The sequence below is a fragment of the Taurulus bubalis genome (genome assembly GCF_910589615.1).
Source record: "Taurulus bubalis genome assembly, chromosome: 1".
NCBI classification, from domain to species: domain Eukaryota; kingdom Metazoa; phylum Chordata; class Actinopteri; order Perciformes; family Cottidae; genus Taurulus; species Taurulus bubalis.
Window position 1 is genome coordinate 32,543,573 of NC_136589.1, and position 16,959 is coordinate 32,560,531.

The 16,959-nt window shown below is 42.4% G+C and overlaps 2 protein-coding genes across 2 annotated transcripts; both read right to left on the reverse strand.

Annotated features, from left to right (window-relative positions):
• Positions 1-1,850: 1,850 nt before the first annotated feature.
• On the reverse strand, positions 1,851-8,974 carry chrng (cholinergic receptor, nicotinic, gamma; the record flags this gene model as incomplete). Its single annotated transcript, XM_079237177.1, has 13 exons — positions 1,851-2,072; positions 2,167-2,300; positions 2,381-2,642; positions 2,769-2,883; positions 2,987-3,101; positions 4,237-4,437; positions 4,532-4,629; positions 5,737-5,892; positions 6,506-6,630; positions 6,709-6,753; positions 6,836-7,013; positions 7,974-8,051; positions 8,961-8,974. 13 exons carry the CDS (start codon positions 8,972-8,974, stop codon positions 1,851-1,853), a joined length of 1,743 nt encoding a protein of 580 aa, XP_079093303.1.
• A 1,124-nt stretch (positions 8,975-10,098) lies between these two features.
• On the reverse strand, positions 10,099-16,055 carry prss56 (serine protease 56; the record flags this gene model as incomplete). The annotated part of the gene is made up of 14 exons (XM_079237187.1): positions 10,099-10,272; positions 10,378-10,484; positions 10,606-10,732; positions 11,326-11,528; positions 11,702-11,893; positions 12,018-12,206; positions 12,323-12,482; positions 12,667-12,809; positions 13,010-13,166; positions 13,329-13,437; positions 13,534-13,726; positions 13,977-14,144; positions 14,255-14,413; positions 15,956-16,055. The coding sequence occupies 14 exons, from the start codon at positions 16,053-16,055 to the stop codon at positions 10,099-10,101; spliced, it is 2,181 nt and encodes a 726-aa protein (XP_079093313.1).
• Between the last annotated feature and the right edge of the window lie 904 nt (positions 16,056-16,959).

A 16,959-nucleotide genomic window follows, 5' to 3' on the forward strand; every position in this document is an offset into this window, starting at 1 on the left:
CCGTGTTTTCACAAGGGAGGCTGAGGATAGTCTGTATGATGCTGGAAGGAAGAATGCAGTTGCTCCTTCGTGATATGTAAATTAATATAGACGGCTGGAAATGACTCAGACATGATACAGATATGTTGGAGTAGCCATTGGCAGTGATGATGTGTCCTCAAACACAACTTTTGAACACAACACAGCAAAGTTAAGACATAATTTATGGTCATGGTTGTATAAAGCAAAGTAGATTGTTTTCTGTTCTTCGGCTGCTGGTTCGGAGAGTAATTAAGATTTACTGTTGGAATCTGGGGAGTCTCAGCTTTCATAATGAAATATTGTTTGTGTGGGTAATATGAAGCAGCAAAATCGCTACCACCACAAAATTGAATTGAATCTGAAACTTAATAAAGTTAAGTAAAATTGAGAGCAGTTGCAAACAGTGATTTTGTTGTTGTTTAATACAACATTTTTTGTGCAAGGTTCACTTAAAGTATAGAAATTGAGCAACGTTTGGAGAGAAAAACATTTTCATTTTGTGTTTTGTGCTTGAATTTGCCCAGGAAAGTTAAAGAAAAACACACAATGTTCCTTCGAACAGGACAGCAGGCACCAATATCAATGTTCTCTCCTTAAAACAAAGTGATTTAATCACAGCAGCCAGCCTGAGCCTCTTTTTATTCACATCGCACACACGCTTGCACAGTTTGTTTCTGCAGCTGCATGCAACACTGCACAGTATATTCCTCCACAACAAAGTGCCATAATGAAGTCCCAACTCATATTCTGCATATAGGTAGGGATTGCTACAAGAGTACAACAGGTGCCCAACATCTTATGCAACATTTTACCCTTATTATTTCAAGTTTAAAGAGTGCAAAGACATAAAATAGCACAATTGAGCATTATAAGTTTGTTACTTACCATCGGTTGTCAACGTCCTGGTACCGACTGACTCTGACAATCTAAGTGTGACAAACTGGAGACCAGGCAAACATCCATGAGTCGTCATGATCAGGAGGAGTGAAGCACAAACCTCCTTACCCCCTCTGTGTGTTTGTGTGAATATTCACGTATTAATGTTTTGCTTTGTGTGTGTGTGTGTGTGTGTGTGTGTGTGTGTGTGTGTGTGTGTGTGTGTGTGTGTGTGTGTGTGTGTGTGTCTCCTATCCCCCGGCTCTGTCTCACCCCATGACTATGTTTCCATCCCAACCAGCCGGATCTGTCTTTTGTTGGGTTAGAAAGGCACCACTCAGCCATGTAATTGAAATCCTGCTTCCAGAGGTGGGGGGCTGTGCAGTGTGCCTGTGTTTCGGGGAAGCCTGGGGGTGTAAGTGCTCTCTATGTGCCTCGGAAAAGGTGTCAAACATTTGATGAAGAAATGTCTGAGATTGAGTAATCACAAGATTACAATTGTACTTTTATTGATAAAAACATTTATTTGTCACGTTTGGCGGTTGTTCACTGTTTGTAGTTTCTGCAGTGTATCTTGTAGTTTATCATGATGACCTTGAATTTAATCAAAGTTGACAGCAGGTGCAAAAGTAAACTGATATAACACTGAGCTGGTAACAGGAAGAGCAAAGGAACATGCTCTTTTTTTTTTCTTCAACAGCCTTTTATGCAAACAATATTCTCAACCTGAACAGTTGATGACAGCTGATATCAGCATGTGTCACCACAGATCACATGTAGCATCCACACAGCTGTGCAGTGGATCCTTTATCACATGAACAAGGTTGTTCGTCTTCACCTTTGTGAAGACCCCACATCTTCATTCTCTGTGCCCCGGTCATTAGTGAAATATCACTGAATGACACTGTCGGATTTCCACTTTAAAGGATAAAATCTGGAGACTTTCTCCTGTTTCACCCAAAGAAGTTTGCTCCCATCCCATTCTCAATCAGATCAGTGAGATTGACTATTGGAGGGAGATACTTCTTTGGATCCCCAAGGAAAGGTGAGGATGGAGGCTGGTTAAAATGGCCCATTAGGAAGATCCCAATAGTGCCGATAAAAAACACAGACACCATGACAATAAAGCAGGCCCTGTCAATCACCCTGGCGACCAGGAACCACTCTTCATTCTCCTAGGGGGTTGGAAGAAAAATTGGAGATTATCACTGATGTTGATTTGATGTTGAAACCAGAGAAGATAAGCACATATACAAATGTAGATCTTACATTCTGGAAGTTGTTCTGTTGCCTTGCAGTCTCAGCTATGTGTTTGCAAGAGGACACACACTGCTTTAGCTGTGGAGAGGCCTTCACCAGGCTGGCACTGAGCTGCTCCGCTGTACTGCCCGCCAGCCCATCATCTGTGCACAAAACACACCAGGAAGTAATGACAGGGTGAACACAAAACTTTCATGTATACTTTAGTATGGAAACTACTTACTGAGCTTTTCTAAGACTGATTTCATCAGTCCATTTCTTTCTTTGAGTCTGGCAAACATGAGTTCAGACCGAGCTGTTTTCATTGCATATTCCTCTGCCTTGGTAATGAGGGTCATGGAGCTGCGGCGTCGGCAGGGGACCAGGAACACACCGTCTCTGTCTGGAGCCAGAGTTTCTCCATTTCTAGTATCTGTGTTGTCCCCGTTTGGTGTCCAGGGTCGCATCTGCATCCTCAGCAGCCGAGGCAGGACGTTTAGGAGGATCTGAGGAGGTCACGGGGTCAGACGGTAATCCGGTGGCAAATAGACCCGTGTTTACACAGCACACAGTTTGTTCATTCAGTAGCTTCTTAATGGAAATAAAATGGTTTGTTCTGGTCACAGTCTCACCTTTCTGACTTTATCTGTCATTATGTGAGTGTTTGGGGTTCTCAGGGAAACGTTGAGGACTATCACACAGTTCATCACCACCATGGTGGTCACTGACATCACAAACATCAAATACCTGCAGTCAAAGATTCATGAATCACATCTTTTTTTCTCCTCAGATCAGCTGTAGTTGAACCGAAACTTTGAACGGAAATCTGAAAGTGGTCACACAAACTTACTTTCCAATAAGAGGCACTGCCCTCGAGGTCTCTGGAACCTTCTTGGCGATAAGGAAGAGGAACACAGTCTGGCCCAAAAGAGTGGCAATAGACATGGTGCACTTCTGGCCACCCGCTGCAAAACTCAAAACAATATTCAGTAAGAGTGGTGAGGTTTTGTGTTGAAAACAGATATTTACTACAGACCATCTTGCGTAGGGATCGCGCCAGTCAAGACGCCAAATACGGACAAGGGCGTTAAGTGTATTTCTATCTATCTTTAAAATAAGCCTTATTTTGATCTGAACTGCACACCTTTAAGGTTTTGGGACTGCATCTCATACAGTTGTGTCACTCTGGCGGTTACAAAATCTGTCCAGATACATCCCCTGGCAAAGTACTCAAAACCGCTTTTTTGGAAGTTCCTTCCCTCTATAGTGTTTGCCTCCATTAGAGCTGCACAATTAATCAAATATTAATAGCAATCACAATTTTTGGTTCCAACAATGAAATGAACAAGATCAACTGCAATATTGACTTTTAAAATGTCATGGAAATCTCTGCTGCAAATCAAATTTAGCCAAACCCAAATTCACTGACCCTATATGAATCAACCAGACCAGAGTTGCAGCAAAAATAAACTGCGAACACCAGGCCAGACCTGGGAGGGGAGCTCACATCTGGTGGCTGCACCGTGACACATTAGGCATGTTCCTGAAAAATGTACAGGGATTTTGCTTCTAAGAGATGCACTATAAAAAAGGGCCAAACTTACTGTATTTTGATGCAAAGAATTGTACATAAACAGAAGTGTAGCAAAACTAGAAGCAGTGCTCTGTATATTTAAATGTTAAAGTGCAATACAAATATGTTGTCCCTAAAGTCAATGTATAATTGTGATGAATAATCGTGAACGCAGTATTGATCAAAATAATGGTGATAATCATTTTGGCCATAATTGTGCAGCCCTAGTCTCCAGGACCACGCTGTTGCAGCAATGACTTATTGTAACCCCGTGGAGCCAGATCGCTGTCGGGTCAACCACATGAAGATCTGGACAGATGTTGATGAGCTCTTGGAAAGCCTACAACCGCAATTGAATGTGCCGTACATTTGAATACAGCAGTTCTCCTTGTAACAATATCCCCCAAGCAATGTTTTACCTTTTCTATACCTTTTTGCTTTGACTCCCCCAGACTTGGGTAAGGTTAACATGACAGAAGTCTAACTACCTATGGCTAGGTTTAAATATACATAGTGAGGAAAAAGACCTTTGGCAGGTAAGAAGTAGACAAGAAGGCCGAGGGAGGAAAAGAGCACACAGGGAGCGATGATGTTGATGACGTAGAAGAGGGGCTTTCTCTGGATGATGAGGAAGAAGACCACCTCTTGGTACTCCAGCTCATCTTTAGTGTACTGAGTGTTGATCAACTTCTTAGCCGGCCTGTGTTTGATGGCCCACTCTCCATTTTCTAAAAAAATGAAATTGCAGAAGGACATTTTGCTATACTTGCTTCGTTTTATTTGGAGTAATTGTTCAAAATCTATAATTCAATGCTGCTATACCTGCAAAAGCCTCCGGGTCAATATCCACCCATTCCAATGTTTGGTTATCCTCCTCTTTGAGAACCAGTTTGATCTCGTTGGCACTGTAAGTCTGCGAGCTGAACACAGGGAGAAGACATATGGTCTGTAACCACAACAAACACAGCCATCTATTCACTTTACAAGACAGCATGGTGAAAAGGGACCACAGATGAAGGAATCATTGTTGCTGGTTGGGACTCTGTGGATTCTATTTAAACACACAGAAACTTGACGTGAACAAGTGAACGGGAGAGTCCATATTTCCACAGTGCGACCCTAATTAGAAATTAAACTTTTGTTTCCCCTGATTTGATTAATTCATTTAATTTAACTAATGTACTTTTTTGACCTAAATTACATTATCTCGAAAATTTTACCTTACATGATCGTTTAGACACATGGTCTACATCTATTTTTCAAGATAATGTCTATACTGCCAGGATATCAACGGAAGAGAATAACTAGATACCTCTATCAAATAAAATGTAATGTGTTACCTATACACTGTCACATTTTAAAATGTTCTTTCAAAAATGGCTTGAATTAACTTTTGGCTTGAAACTCCATGTATAATTTGTTTATACAAGTAAAATGTCCTCCACAAGTAGTTAAAATCCTAGAAACCATTGAACTCTGTGTTCTCAATAATAGCTATAGCTCTGTGATACATTGTATCGCATATATCACTATAACAACAATAAATACTGTTATATAGTTAATGTTGCTCTCTGATGTTATTATATTATGTATTCGCTTTGATTTATTTTATATATATCATATTATTGTATTATTGCTGTATGGTGCAATATAATTAATTACAATATATTATTATCAATTCTCATTTAATTCTAATTTTATAATTTAATTCAAAGAGTTCTGTATCTATTAACCTTAACCTTACCTTTCAGCCTGTCTCTGTGATGCTGTACCATGGGAATTTCTCTTTAAACATCAACAAATTCTGATCTGAAATCTGTTAAGTGACTGCAGATTGATTGATTGATTGATTGATTGATTGATTAATAGATTCTTGAATGACAAGACAACCCATTGGATAGCTACATGGTGAATCTGAGGCGTTTTAACTTCTTGAAAGAGTGATCTAGTGTTTTATACTGAAATAAATGTATGTGTACTACTCACTGACCACTCATCAAATCCCTACAGATCTCGTCTCTACTCACCGGAAGACCATGGTGCAGTTCTGCCAGTCAAAGGGAAAGTAGTTGACAGTGATGGCACAAGCACTGCGGTAGATGGCCGGAGGCAGCCAGTACACACACCCGTTAGGAGACACCAGTGCATTGCAGTAAAGTGCCACTTCAAATTGTCCATCCACACTGTTGAGAGAGGGAAATACACACAGACACATTGTTTCTACATTGTAAATAATGTTTTATTCATTCGCTTTGTCTTTCTACTTGTTTTGTTTTGTTTTGTTTGTCTCTGTCCTATGTAAAGCGTCTTTGAGTATTCAGAAAAGCGCTATATACAATTAAAGTATTATTATTATTATTGTTATTATTATTATTATTATTATTATTATTATTATTATATACTGTATTTATTGTATACAGAACATAATGCCAACATTTAAGCTGCACTTGGTAAAAATCCTTCTGCCTAAATAGATGTCTGATGTATAAAAACTTCTCTGCCCACAGGAATAAAAAAAAAATAAAACACACATTTTTTCTAATTATAAATTGGATTAGTTTAATCTCTTAAAAACTGTCGCTGCATTGCTGATATCTAACTTTCAAATTATTGACCTTTACAATAACGTGCTCTCAAAATCATCAATCAATCGTTATTGACATCTTGTCTCATAATTATTGTGTGGTGCAGATAAAGTTTCTTAATGCATGCATGTGAACATTTGCTTAGTGAGGGTGTGAGTAGCTCGTAGGCTGAAAATGTGAAGTTGCACGAAACTCGTGTGTTGCACGAAACTTGTTCTCCAGTATGATGTCTGGCAGCCAGATGCTCTTGGAGGGGACCCGCAGCTCAGAGGTGACGTTCCCATACAGAGCCGACCTGGGCGGCTGGTCCCATCGGAGCCTGTAGTCGCACCATTGCTACATACAGAAATACTGAGGGTTTGTCGTCAATGCGAATATAAAAAAAATCCAGCAGTAGAGATGTGTGTAAGTTACCATTTCTATCCAGACGCTTGTTGTCAGAGCCTCCTCCTTTTCATTCTAAGAAGAGACAGTTTGGTAAATGTGTGTACCATCAGGCCCGAGCCACTGGCAATGTTCAAAAACACCAGACTGAACTCACCAGAGAGATGAGGTTGGTGAGCGTCATCTTGATGTCGACTTGAGTGATGACACCACTGTTCTCCATGGGCCGGACGTTCTTGTTGTAGCCCTTCATCAAATCCTTGAAAAGTTCCCCTTCAAGGTTGATTGCTGATGCTGCAGACAAACCACACAGGGCAGGGCGAGAACATATGAGACTAAAACAAGGGATAAGGGACTTCCATCAATTTTACATATTAAGTTCAGTTTGCCTGTCATGACTAGTATTATTCAGCCTGTAACTCTGGAGAAAGCCCTCCAAAAACTATGATATTGTCATAATGATGTCAGCAATATCTGCTTGGGCTTGGAGGGCGAGAAGATGTTGTTCAGAGAAAGCCTGCATTAAAATCACTATTTGAAGTTTGAAAGACAGGATGTGTTCTTATTAAATGCATTAGTGGAAAATGTAGGATACATTTTTGGGGTTTTTGACCCATGCTATGGACTTAAAGTCAGGATTTATCAGCTTTTGCTCCTTCACTTCTGACCAATTTGTTATAATCTGCATCTTGTGAGTCCCCCAACTATATGCCTAAGTGCAGTATGACATTACTGTTAAAAAGAAATGTCCTCTATAGGCTTAATCTTCATGAGTAGATGGCCCTTCTAAATCATGATCCCAGTTTAATTCAAATCAGTTTATTACAGCCCAAAATTACAAATTTGTCTTGGAGGGAAAAACTCCCCCCAAAAATTGAAAAAACCCTTTCACTGGGAAAAAAGGAAGAAAACCCTCAGGAGAGCAACAGAGGACTTTACTTTCCAGTTGAAACTTTGTTGGAATATAAACACATCATGACAAAAATACATCTTTCTTTCATTCATTCTTTATGTGCAATTCAATTTAGTAAAATAACATTAAAACTAATTTCTAATTTCAATTAACACACTGTTAGTATGGTCCAGCACCACGAATGAAGTCAGATTTTTGAAACTTGTTATACGTGCTGTGCCAAATAATACACTACGATTCAGTAACAAAGTATGTTTTACAACAAAAGTAGATTATTGTTGTTTCATCAGCCTTACGCGACCGAACCTGTCACAGTTTGGTGAACGGCTAGCAAGACATTGTATAATTTTTCACAAATGTGGCAGCGGGTTGAATAGCTTACCTGTGGCAAAAATCAACACCATCAGGAAGAGTGACGGAGTGAGCGGAGATCCAGATTCCATTAGTGTCCCTATCTGTGCTGCACAGAGACAAAGCTATGATCACTAATATGATACAGTTGGACACTACTTGATGGAGTTGCTGGCACTTAAACAGTGTTTGTGTGTGTGTGTGTGTGTGTGTGTGTGTGTGTGTGTGTGTGTGTGTGTGTGTGTGTGTGTGTGTGTGTGTGTGTGTCTGTGTGTGTGTTTCCTGGCAAAAGTCAGGGCTTAGCCAAATGGGATGGGTTGAGGTTTAGAGGAATGGTTTGTGTGGGGCGGGGGAGTTGATGATTGTTAGGGTTAAATCCAAGAGTTTATTTCTAGTACAGCATAGACAGCTGTCACAACACCCACACACACTATGACATGTGCATATCTTAGGCATTGTACTCGGTGCATGTCTGCCCTCCAGTGTTAAGATACACCACCAAATTACACTCTGTATTGCAGCTCTGTTCCTGGAACCTGGCTGTTGTAATTGAAATGATCCACATGAGCTAAGTAAAATAACTCACGGATTATGTGAAGGCAAATTTAGCACATCAGCGATCTATAACCCCCCCACCGGCAGAAATGGGTTCTCTACAATAAAAGGATCACAGACCAAAATATTAGACAATAAAGAGAGGTAGACAGCAGCAACATGTCTGCAAGCCAGAAAGTTTAAAAAGTTGTACAGTGGAGAAGAAGCCAGGCTGTGTGTGTGTGTGTGTGTGTGTGTGTGTGTGTGTGTGTGTGTGTGTGTGTGTGTGTGTGTGTGTGTGTGTGTGTGTGTGTGTGTGTGTGTGTGTGTGCGTGCGTAGCAAAAATACTTGTTCCTGCTATGATTTGGCACACTTCCCATATACACACAAACTCACCAGCCAGAGGCAAGAGTTGACGTGTTGCAACAGAAGTATGTGTGTGTGTGTGTTTACTCAGCTGTTCCTCTTCATATCCTTGTATACCCCTCTTTTAGCATTTGGACTGGGCAGAAAACTAGCACAGATTAGTGGACACATATTAGTTGTGAAGTTTTTTTTTTTGGGGGGGGGACCTATTATCACCGTGTTCAAACAGTGGCTGAGACTTGGCAACCACAGCGAGGAGGACAAAAGTCAACACACAGCAATGATGAGGCTTGTCTACAAGTCAAGAGTGTCACTTCCTCAAGCAACAGCTGTCTTTACTCACAATGCTTGGACTCTAAAGCTCAGCCTATAGTGTGTCCAGTTACAATTTCTCATCCTGGAAATAAGGAGCGAAGACAAGGAGGAGGTGGGAAGTACAGGTCAACACAGCACAGCAGCTGCTGTGTTGATGGGAAAGCCTACCCTCTAAGGGTCGGAAGACTGAGGTCAAAATGGGTCACAAAAGGAAACCAATCAGCATTGACACCTGTCTCCAGAAGTATGTTTGGGTGTCAGCAGACCTGCTGTACACCAGCAGCCAAATACTGTGGGATTAGCAGCATTTCAGTTAGTTTGAATATCTCACATCTGAAATTTAATTTGGAATTACATAACTACAGATTACACCAACACTCAACACAACTTGTATTAATAACACTTTTATTTATTTATATATATATATATATATATATATATATATATATATATATTTTATTTTTTACAAAAATACAAATGCTTTTCTCTATACAAATAAATATTGTAAGAATAAGGTAAGAATATGAATACTATATACAGTCTGTGTGCTTCACAAGAGGCTCAACCTTTGCAAAAGACAATACGAATAACTTATAATTTTATACAGATTCATAAGTTAGACAAGGCTGCGTCTCCAACCCCATTAAAAAAAGAAAAGTCCTGTGGTATGATGGGTGGCAATAGGTAGATTGATACATTCATGGTTGTGTTTTCATTTAGGGCCAAGGTCAGGTTGTCAGACAGGGGAAACAAAAAAATGCTTTTCACAGGAGATGGCAGAAGAAGTGAAGTTGGAGTGAATATGCGTTTACGTGCGTCTCTCTGTCTCATGACGAGGCTTTCCTGATGTAAACACATCTTTTTGAGTCTTTGTGTTATCATCTCTCATTTGAGTCTGTCTTTTATTCTTCATGTCATCTTGCTTGTTGTTGAGATAAAGTTAAGTCTTGAGTGCCTCCAGTGCCAAAGCGATGATCCTTGGCACACTGCGGTAGAATGACTCATTCTCTAGGCCCACGAGACTGTAGAAGGTCAAAGGTCGACCTCCCACTATTGTTCTGACTCGTGCCTGATAAAGTCCTCGATCATTCTTGGAGCTGAGATCAACTAACACCTAAACAAAAAAAGAAACCCAATGAAACAAAGAGAGACAATGTATATAAATCAGAACTGTTTATTTTTACTTCTCTTAACTTCTCCATCTGAAATTATGATTTACCTCTTGGAAGTTCATGCGTAGGTTCTTGCTTGGGATGCTTAAGACCCAGCGGTAAGAGTCTCTGACTTGGTTAACTTTCTGCGAAGACTCTCGCACTTCAGGACAAACTACAGAAACAAACAAAAGCATTGAATTTGATAAATAACATCAAAGCAACATTTGTTTCACATGAAATACATTGTCATGGTGTTTCATGAAAGTTTTGTCTGAACTAGGTGCACTACCTACTTTTCCCACTGGCCCCAGGTATCTGCCTCTTGCGAAGAAGGCTCCGATATCTTCTTTTTAGACTTAAAGTCTTTACAGCTTGTCTGGGGTCAGCGGTCGTCTCTGTGTGAGCACCCTCAGTGACCGGCTGAACAACAGATATTGATTGCATAAGAGGCAGTAACTCTGAGGGTTTTAATTCTGTTCTTTCTTCATTCTCAACAAAAGTAAAATCCTCCGACGTTGTGCTCCATTTTACATCAGGAGAAGTGTCTCTGTTGGACGAGGTTTCACTTTGTGATGCATTTTCTGTCACAATCTCATCTTGTGTGCTTGATTTCTGAATTTCCTGCATTAAGGCCGTTAGAAGTGACCAAGGCTCCTGTGATTCCTGGGAGGAGGAGGGCCCGGTGTGGACAGGTGCTCCAGTGGAAGAAGTAGCTAAAGGGTCAGTGTTGGAATAATCCTCCTGGAGGTAAACCGTGTCCAAGTGCAGGGTGGGAGGAGCAGATCTGGAGTCCAATTTGGAGCGCAGAGCTGAGATAACAGATTTAAATTCTCCCTCCAGCTGATGTATTGAGGAGTCCTCTGTCTGGAGATGACATATAAAAATAGATTTGGGTATTAAGTTTCTATTGATCTAAGTTATCAAAATGAATTGCGATGTCTACATATTCAATCACTGGCATCCTACAATTCCAAGATTGCCTTTCAAAGTCACAGGTCATTTTAGAAATCTACCTGTAGGAAAAGCTTATCCTCCTGTATTGTTGGTGTGGTGGAGATGTCTGTGGACATGTCAGTGTGTGGTTGGTCCAGGTCCTCAGCCATGTCTCTCAGGTAATTCTCCCAGTCATCCACTGAGGGTCCCACCTCTCTGAATAAGGCTGGGGGAACTGGAGAAGGACCCTGCTCTGTTGGCACCACAGCTCCACCTAGCTGTCCTGCAAGTAATACACGTGTGTTAGAATAGTGACCAGCAACACAATTTCTTAATTTACCAATGCACCCGAGAAAGACAGAGAAAGCTGAATATTTGCATTAGCTGTGATCTGTAAGTTATTTCTACATTTTAAACTTGGACAGAAGATGGAATAACAAGTTGTCAATCATGTACCTTTAATCTGTGTGAGACCGTGGCTCAGGCCAAGGTCCCTCCTCTCTCTGGTGTGAGTGAAAGCTGTGCTGTAGATGTGCTCCACCAGCTGAGGCAGAGTCTGGGTGAAGAAGGTCAAGTCCACTTTGTCACGTATGTAGTCCTCGGCCCTCTGGAGCAAGTCCAATAGTGTTTGTAGGAACGAACGCAACTCTGAATGGCAGAGAGGGAGAAGCTGATCAGAAACCTCATAACCTCAAAGCGACATAAATAATAATTAGTGTATTCTTGTTTTTTCTACATCCATCAGGCTGAGAATTTTAACAAGAGTACTCACGGCATTTCTTAAAGCGGGTGAGGCACTTGTCCTCGGCCATTCGGTTGCAGGCGCTGGCAGACTGACCAGGGGGGCAGGTCAGGGTGTAGAAGCGACATAGCGAGCTGAACTCTGACCTCTGTTCCTCTGCTGTCATTTCTGTTGTCTTTAGAAGCTCCGAACATGTTGGCTCCCTGCTTCCAAACGACTCTAAAAAATATACGGATAGACTGTAGTATTGTAGCGAGTGTTTCAATATTTTTTACATATGTAGTGAGTCAGAACATTTGAGTTTCCGTGTTGTTTTATTGTTGCTTGGAACTCACTTTGTATCTCAGATTCAATCCAGTCAGAGAAAGCAGACACCCGCGTGTAGACTCCAGGCTTGTTCTTCTCCCCACAGCCGTCTCCCCAGGAGGTAATGCCGTAGAGCTGGAACCGACCTGAAATTCGGTCCTGGTAGATCAAGGGGCCTCCAGAATCTCCCTACAGATGACAAAAAAGTCCCCCAAAAGTTAAAAAAGAGAGACTATTTATAGTATGTTAACATAAAATGTTTTGGCTGTTGCTTAAAGATTTCAAAACAGAAGGGGTTCACAACTTTACAGTGAATTCAGTAACTGAAACTCCACATCAGTCTCAAAAGATCTGAAAATGTTGTTCTGCCCACCTGACAGGAGTCTATGCCTCCGGAGAGATACCCAGCACACAGCATTGTATTGGTGACAAGTTCTTTACCAAGAGTACTCTTACAGGTGCTCTGAGGCAGCAAGGGCACCTTGGCCTCCATCACCACGTTAGCAGATGGGCCGTCTGTAGAGAAAAATACACATAGAAATGCACCATGTTGACTACTTTGGTTTAAATCTTCAGACAAATTTGCTGACTTGCAGTCTTCATCAACAGTACATATTCTCTCAAAAAGGACGCAAAAAGCATTTAGGCTTGCTCACATAAAACTAAGCTATATATAGGCCTGAAGGGAAAATCCATGCCAATTATCTCCCACTCACCCTCATATAGGGAGCCCCAGCCTGCCACCAGACATGGACTGCCAGTAGGGGGATCCATGCCAGAGGGGAGACACACCGGAGTGACACGGTTGGACAGGACCACGGGGGATATCAGCTCCACCAGGGCTATATCGTTGTTAAACGTCTTTGGATTGAACTGTTGGAGAAGGACAAAGTTTGTTAGATTGAATTGAAGATTGACATACTGAGCTGGTTGTTTGATTGTTTGATCAATGAGGTGTGGTAGGAGAGATCATTTTTGATTATGCCTCAAAAAAATCCTACTATATATACTGTGTCCTGTACTTTGGATTGTTACCTTAGGATGAGGGATGATGCGATTCACTTTGAGAACCTGCTCATCGGGGTCAGTCTTCGTGATGTCAAACTCCCCCACCACGGCTGTCCAGTAGCTCTCACTTCGGCTGCTGTAAAGGTCAGAACAATCGGAGAAAAATAAATAAATAGACTCAACAAATCAAAGATCCTATCATAGTTGCAAAAAAACAGTGATGGACACTCACCCAGCAAAACAATGAGCAGCAGTGACCACCCAGGAGCTGTCCACCAAGACCCCTCCGCACATCAGACCACCATCTAGCTGGAGGTTGACCAGCCAAGGCCAGCTACCTAGAGGCGCAGGCGAGCCGCCCACAATCCGTGAGCGAGGCTGTGTGATGTTTTGCACCGTGGACGACCTTTGCCCGCACACTGCTGCTGGGACAGAGAGACACTGATGGTCAAAAACTGCAGCAAAATATACTCTTTTTAGAGAAACTTTGAATGCTTGGGAGTTTGGCAAATGAGCCTCACTCCTCTTTAGTGACATAATCTGTATGAATGCATGAACACTTTTTTGTGAACACATGTATCCCCTCACCCTGTGCATGCGTCTGTGTAGCAGGTTCCAGGTTCTGCATTGTGTTCAGCAGGCTGCACTGGAGAACACGGGCGCTGCAACTCTCACCCATGATCCTGATGCAACTCTCTTTGTCCAGTTCACCAGGTGGACAGCGATGCTGATAGTAGGCACAGGCCTGGCTCAGAGCCCAACTCCGCTCAGCTTCATCTTGAAGTTTCTGGGCCTTACTGATGACATCACAGCTGGGCTCTGATAAGGCATTGGCAGGAGACGCTGTTTGGAGAGAGGGGGAGTTATAGACATACTAAGAAGGCATTGGTAATCAGGACATGATTCAAGATGCTTAAGAATGACAAGGGCAAGAATAGTAATGTTTTACTTACAACAGGCCCCAGACAGCTGTCCACAGTCCTGAAACAAACAGGGAACACAGCCGTGACAGCCTGCTTCAGCACGACTTCTCTCAGATGATGCACGCTCGAGAGAGGACAGGGCACTCGTCATGGCCGCCTCCAGAACCACAGTGCCACGATCAGACAGAGCTGCAGGAGAGGGCAGGATGAAAGAGAAAAGAGAGAACACAAATGTGAGACAAGCTAGGGAAGAAGAAGAGGAGGTATGGTGAGAGAGAGAGAGAGAGAGAGAGAGAGAGAGAGAGAGAGAGAAGATGCATATAGGAGCCACAGCAATATATTGGTCAGGCAGATAGATAGCATCATATACTGTATATGTCAACCAATTTGTGACAAGAAATGACAAAGACAAGTTTGTGGTATTGCCTACATTATAACTGTCCTTGTCAGTATATGTATGGTAACAACTGCTTTATAAAGAAACTTAAGGAATTATTATAAATATGTGTAGGAAATTAAAATGGACAGTAGCAGCCTGGTAACGCTCAAGTATATAATGTTGTGATACCACTTTTCAGGTTACTAGATTTTTAATGAATGTATGTACATTTACTAAATTCTAACAAAATAGGAAGGACATCTAGGTCGTGACATAGAAGACTGTTGTTGGCTGTGAGAACCTTATGTGTGTATGTGACCATTGGTATAACGTGGTGCAGCTTTCTGGTATGTGTGTGAGTAGCCCCCTTTTTCTCATGCTGCTCTTTGAGCTCATTGGCACCGTGTTAGGGAAGCTAGCTCACGCTCAGCACACTGGCGAGGCTTCTGCAGACACACATCAATCGGACCGCCGACCCTGCAGCCCCCCTCTGTGCCGCACCACATCACAGGATAGGCCACTAACAACAACAATGCTGATTGAAGACTTAATTAGAAGGCCAGGGCTGAGCTGGCAGAGGCTGGCGGGCAGGGACAGGCCCAAGGGCCATGGGCAGGCAGCCCTAGGGTGGCTGGGACCCCGAGTCCCTTGTTCTAGACACTCCAAACACACATTGCCATCACCAGCCGTTTGTATGAAGGCTCCGCTGTAGTCAGCACTTCAACTAGCGAAGGCCAGAGGTCCCTCGCCAATGTGCTTTATTGCAGGATTTAAGTTTCTCTGCAGTGGCTGTCTGACAAACCTGCTCGAGAGTGCAGAAATGCACATGTCTGATGAAATGTGTTGTTCTTTTAAAGTTAGACACCTGCTTATCTGTCAAACACTAAAGTATACTACATGTAACCAATAATAGCAATCATCCAAATGAAATAACAAAGTATGCCCGTAGCAAAACAAAACATTACAAAATATATATCTTTCTTCTTTGTATATGTGTCAGCTGTTTGGCCAAAAAGTATCAACTTGCACCTGTATGACACTTATGTTTAAGCTATTACTGTTGTGCTATCACAACATCGGTAGTATCACTAGATTTGTCTGTTTAACTCCTGGAGATAAATCAATACTTCTGAAGCATCACAGCATCTCTAGCAGTGTTTGATGACTCACTATGACAGACATAGTAAAGTACTTATATATCTATCATTTCTAATTAGTTTGCTCCACCACTGAGGATGTCCGCAACACTGGTGTTTTAAATCAGATTTTCGACCTATAGTCACTGTTGTCACTACTCTTAACATGTACATGTGCCATACTTGAGAGACAATGTAAAAGTTTAGTAGAATTACCTTTAAGTGCACTCTGGGGCATCCTGTAGACCTCTCGACCGGTCGGGGCTCCCAGCAAGCAGCCGAGTCCCATAAGCAGCAGTGATATCAGCAGCAGCATGGTGTCAGAGCATCAAACCTCCACTCCACAGTGACAACAAGCAAACAGGCAGGAGACACGCGGAACGGCCGAAGAGGATGCAGAGGTGATGCTAGCCTGCAGTGTTTCCAGGTCCTTTTTGCCTGGTTGCTCTCTGCGAACTGTCTCCCTCCTACTGACTCTTTGGGCTCTCTCCCACACTGTGATGCAGGGCATCTGTTGGTAAGTTTACTTAGAGGAACAATAGGTGCCTGGAGTGGTCTCTGGTATATATAGAGTCCCCAGAGGAACACCAGTAAAAGGGAGGGGGAGAGGATAGGAAAGAGAGGGAGGAGGGAGAAATGCTCCCATGGCCAATACACAAACAGATGAATTCATTAAGACTGTGACAGCAAATCGGGTGCAACTTGCCAAGGCTGGACATTACAAAGAGGTTTGGTTCTATGAAAAGAGACAGAGGGAGGGAAAGAGAGTTGCCGATAGGGAGGGGGGAGAAGGGGAAGGCGGAGTGATTGGCTGGGCGGCAGGAAAAAGGGGTGTTATGCTAATTAATTAATGTGAGAGGAAGCGGGAGAAAGTTATGCAGATAAGGATATGGGCTGATGTGACACTGGGGTAGAGGAATATAGAGCGAGAGAGATGTCCATGAGCGTCTGAACCAGGAGTCCCAGCGTGAGCGGGAGATGGAGGGAGGTTGAGTAGTGTGAGAGAGCGAGAGAGAGGGAAGTGTCTGCCATTCTGCATGCCCCTCAAAGAGGGCATTGTCCCCGGCGTCCCTCTGAGGATGCCCACATCAAAGCCGTCCCCCGGGCATCACTTGGCCGCCGCCTCCATTGATCACTTACAGTCTTTTATCCCCCCCATTAAAATATTGTCAGTTCACATCACTTTTGTCTTTCTCTGCTGAACTCTGCTTTTGTTACAT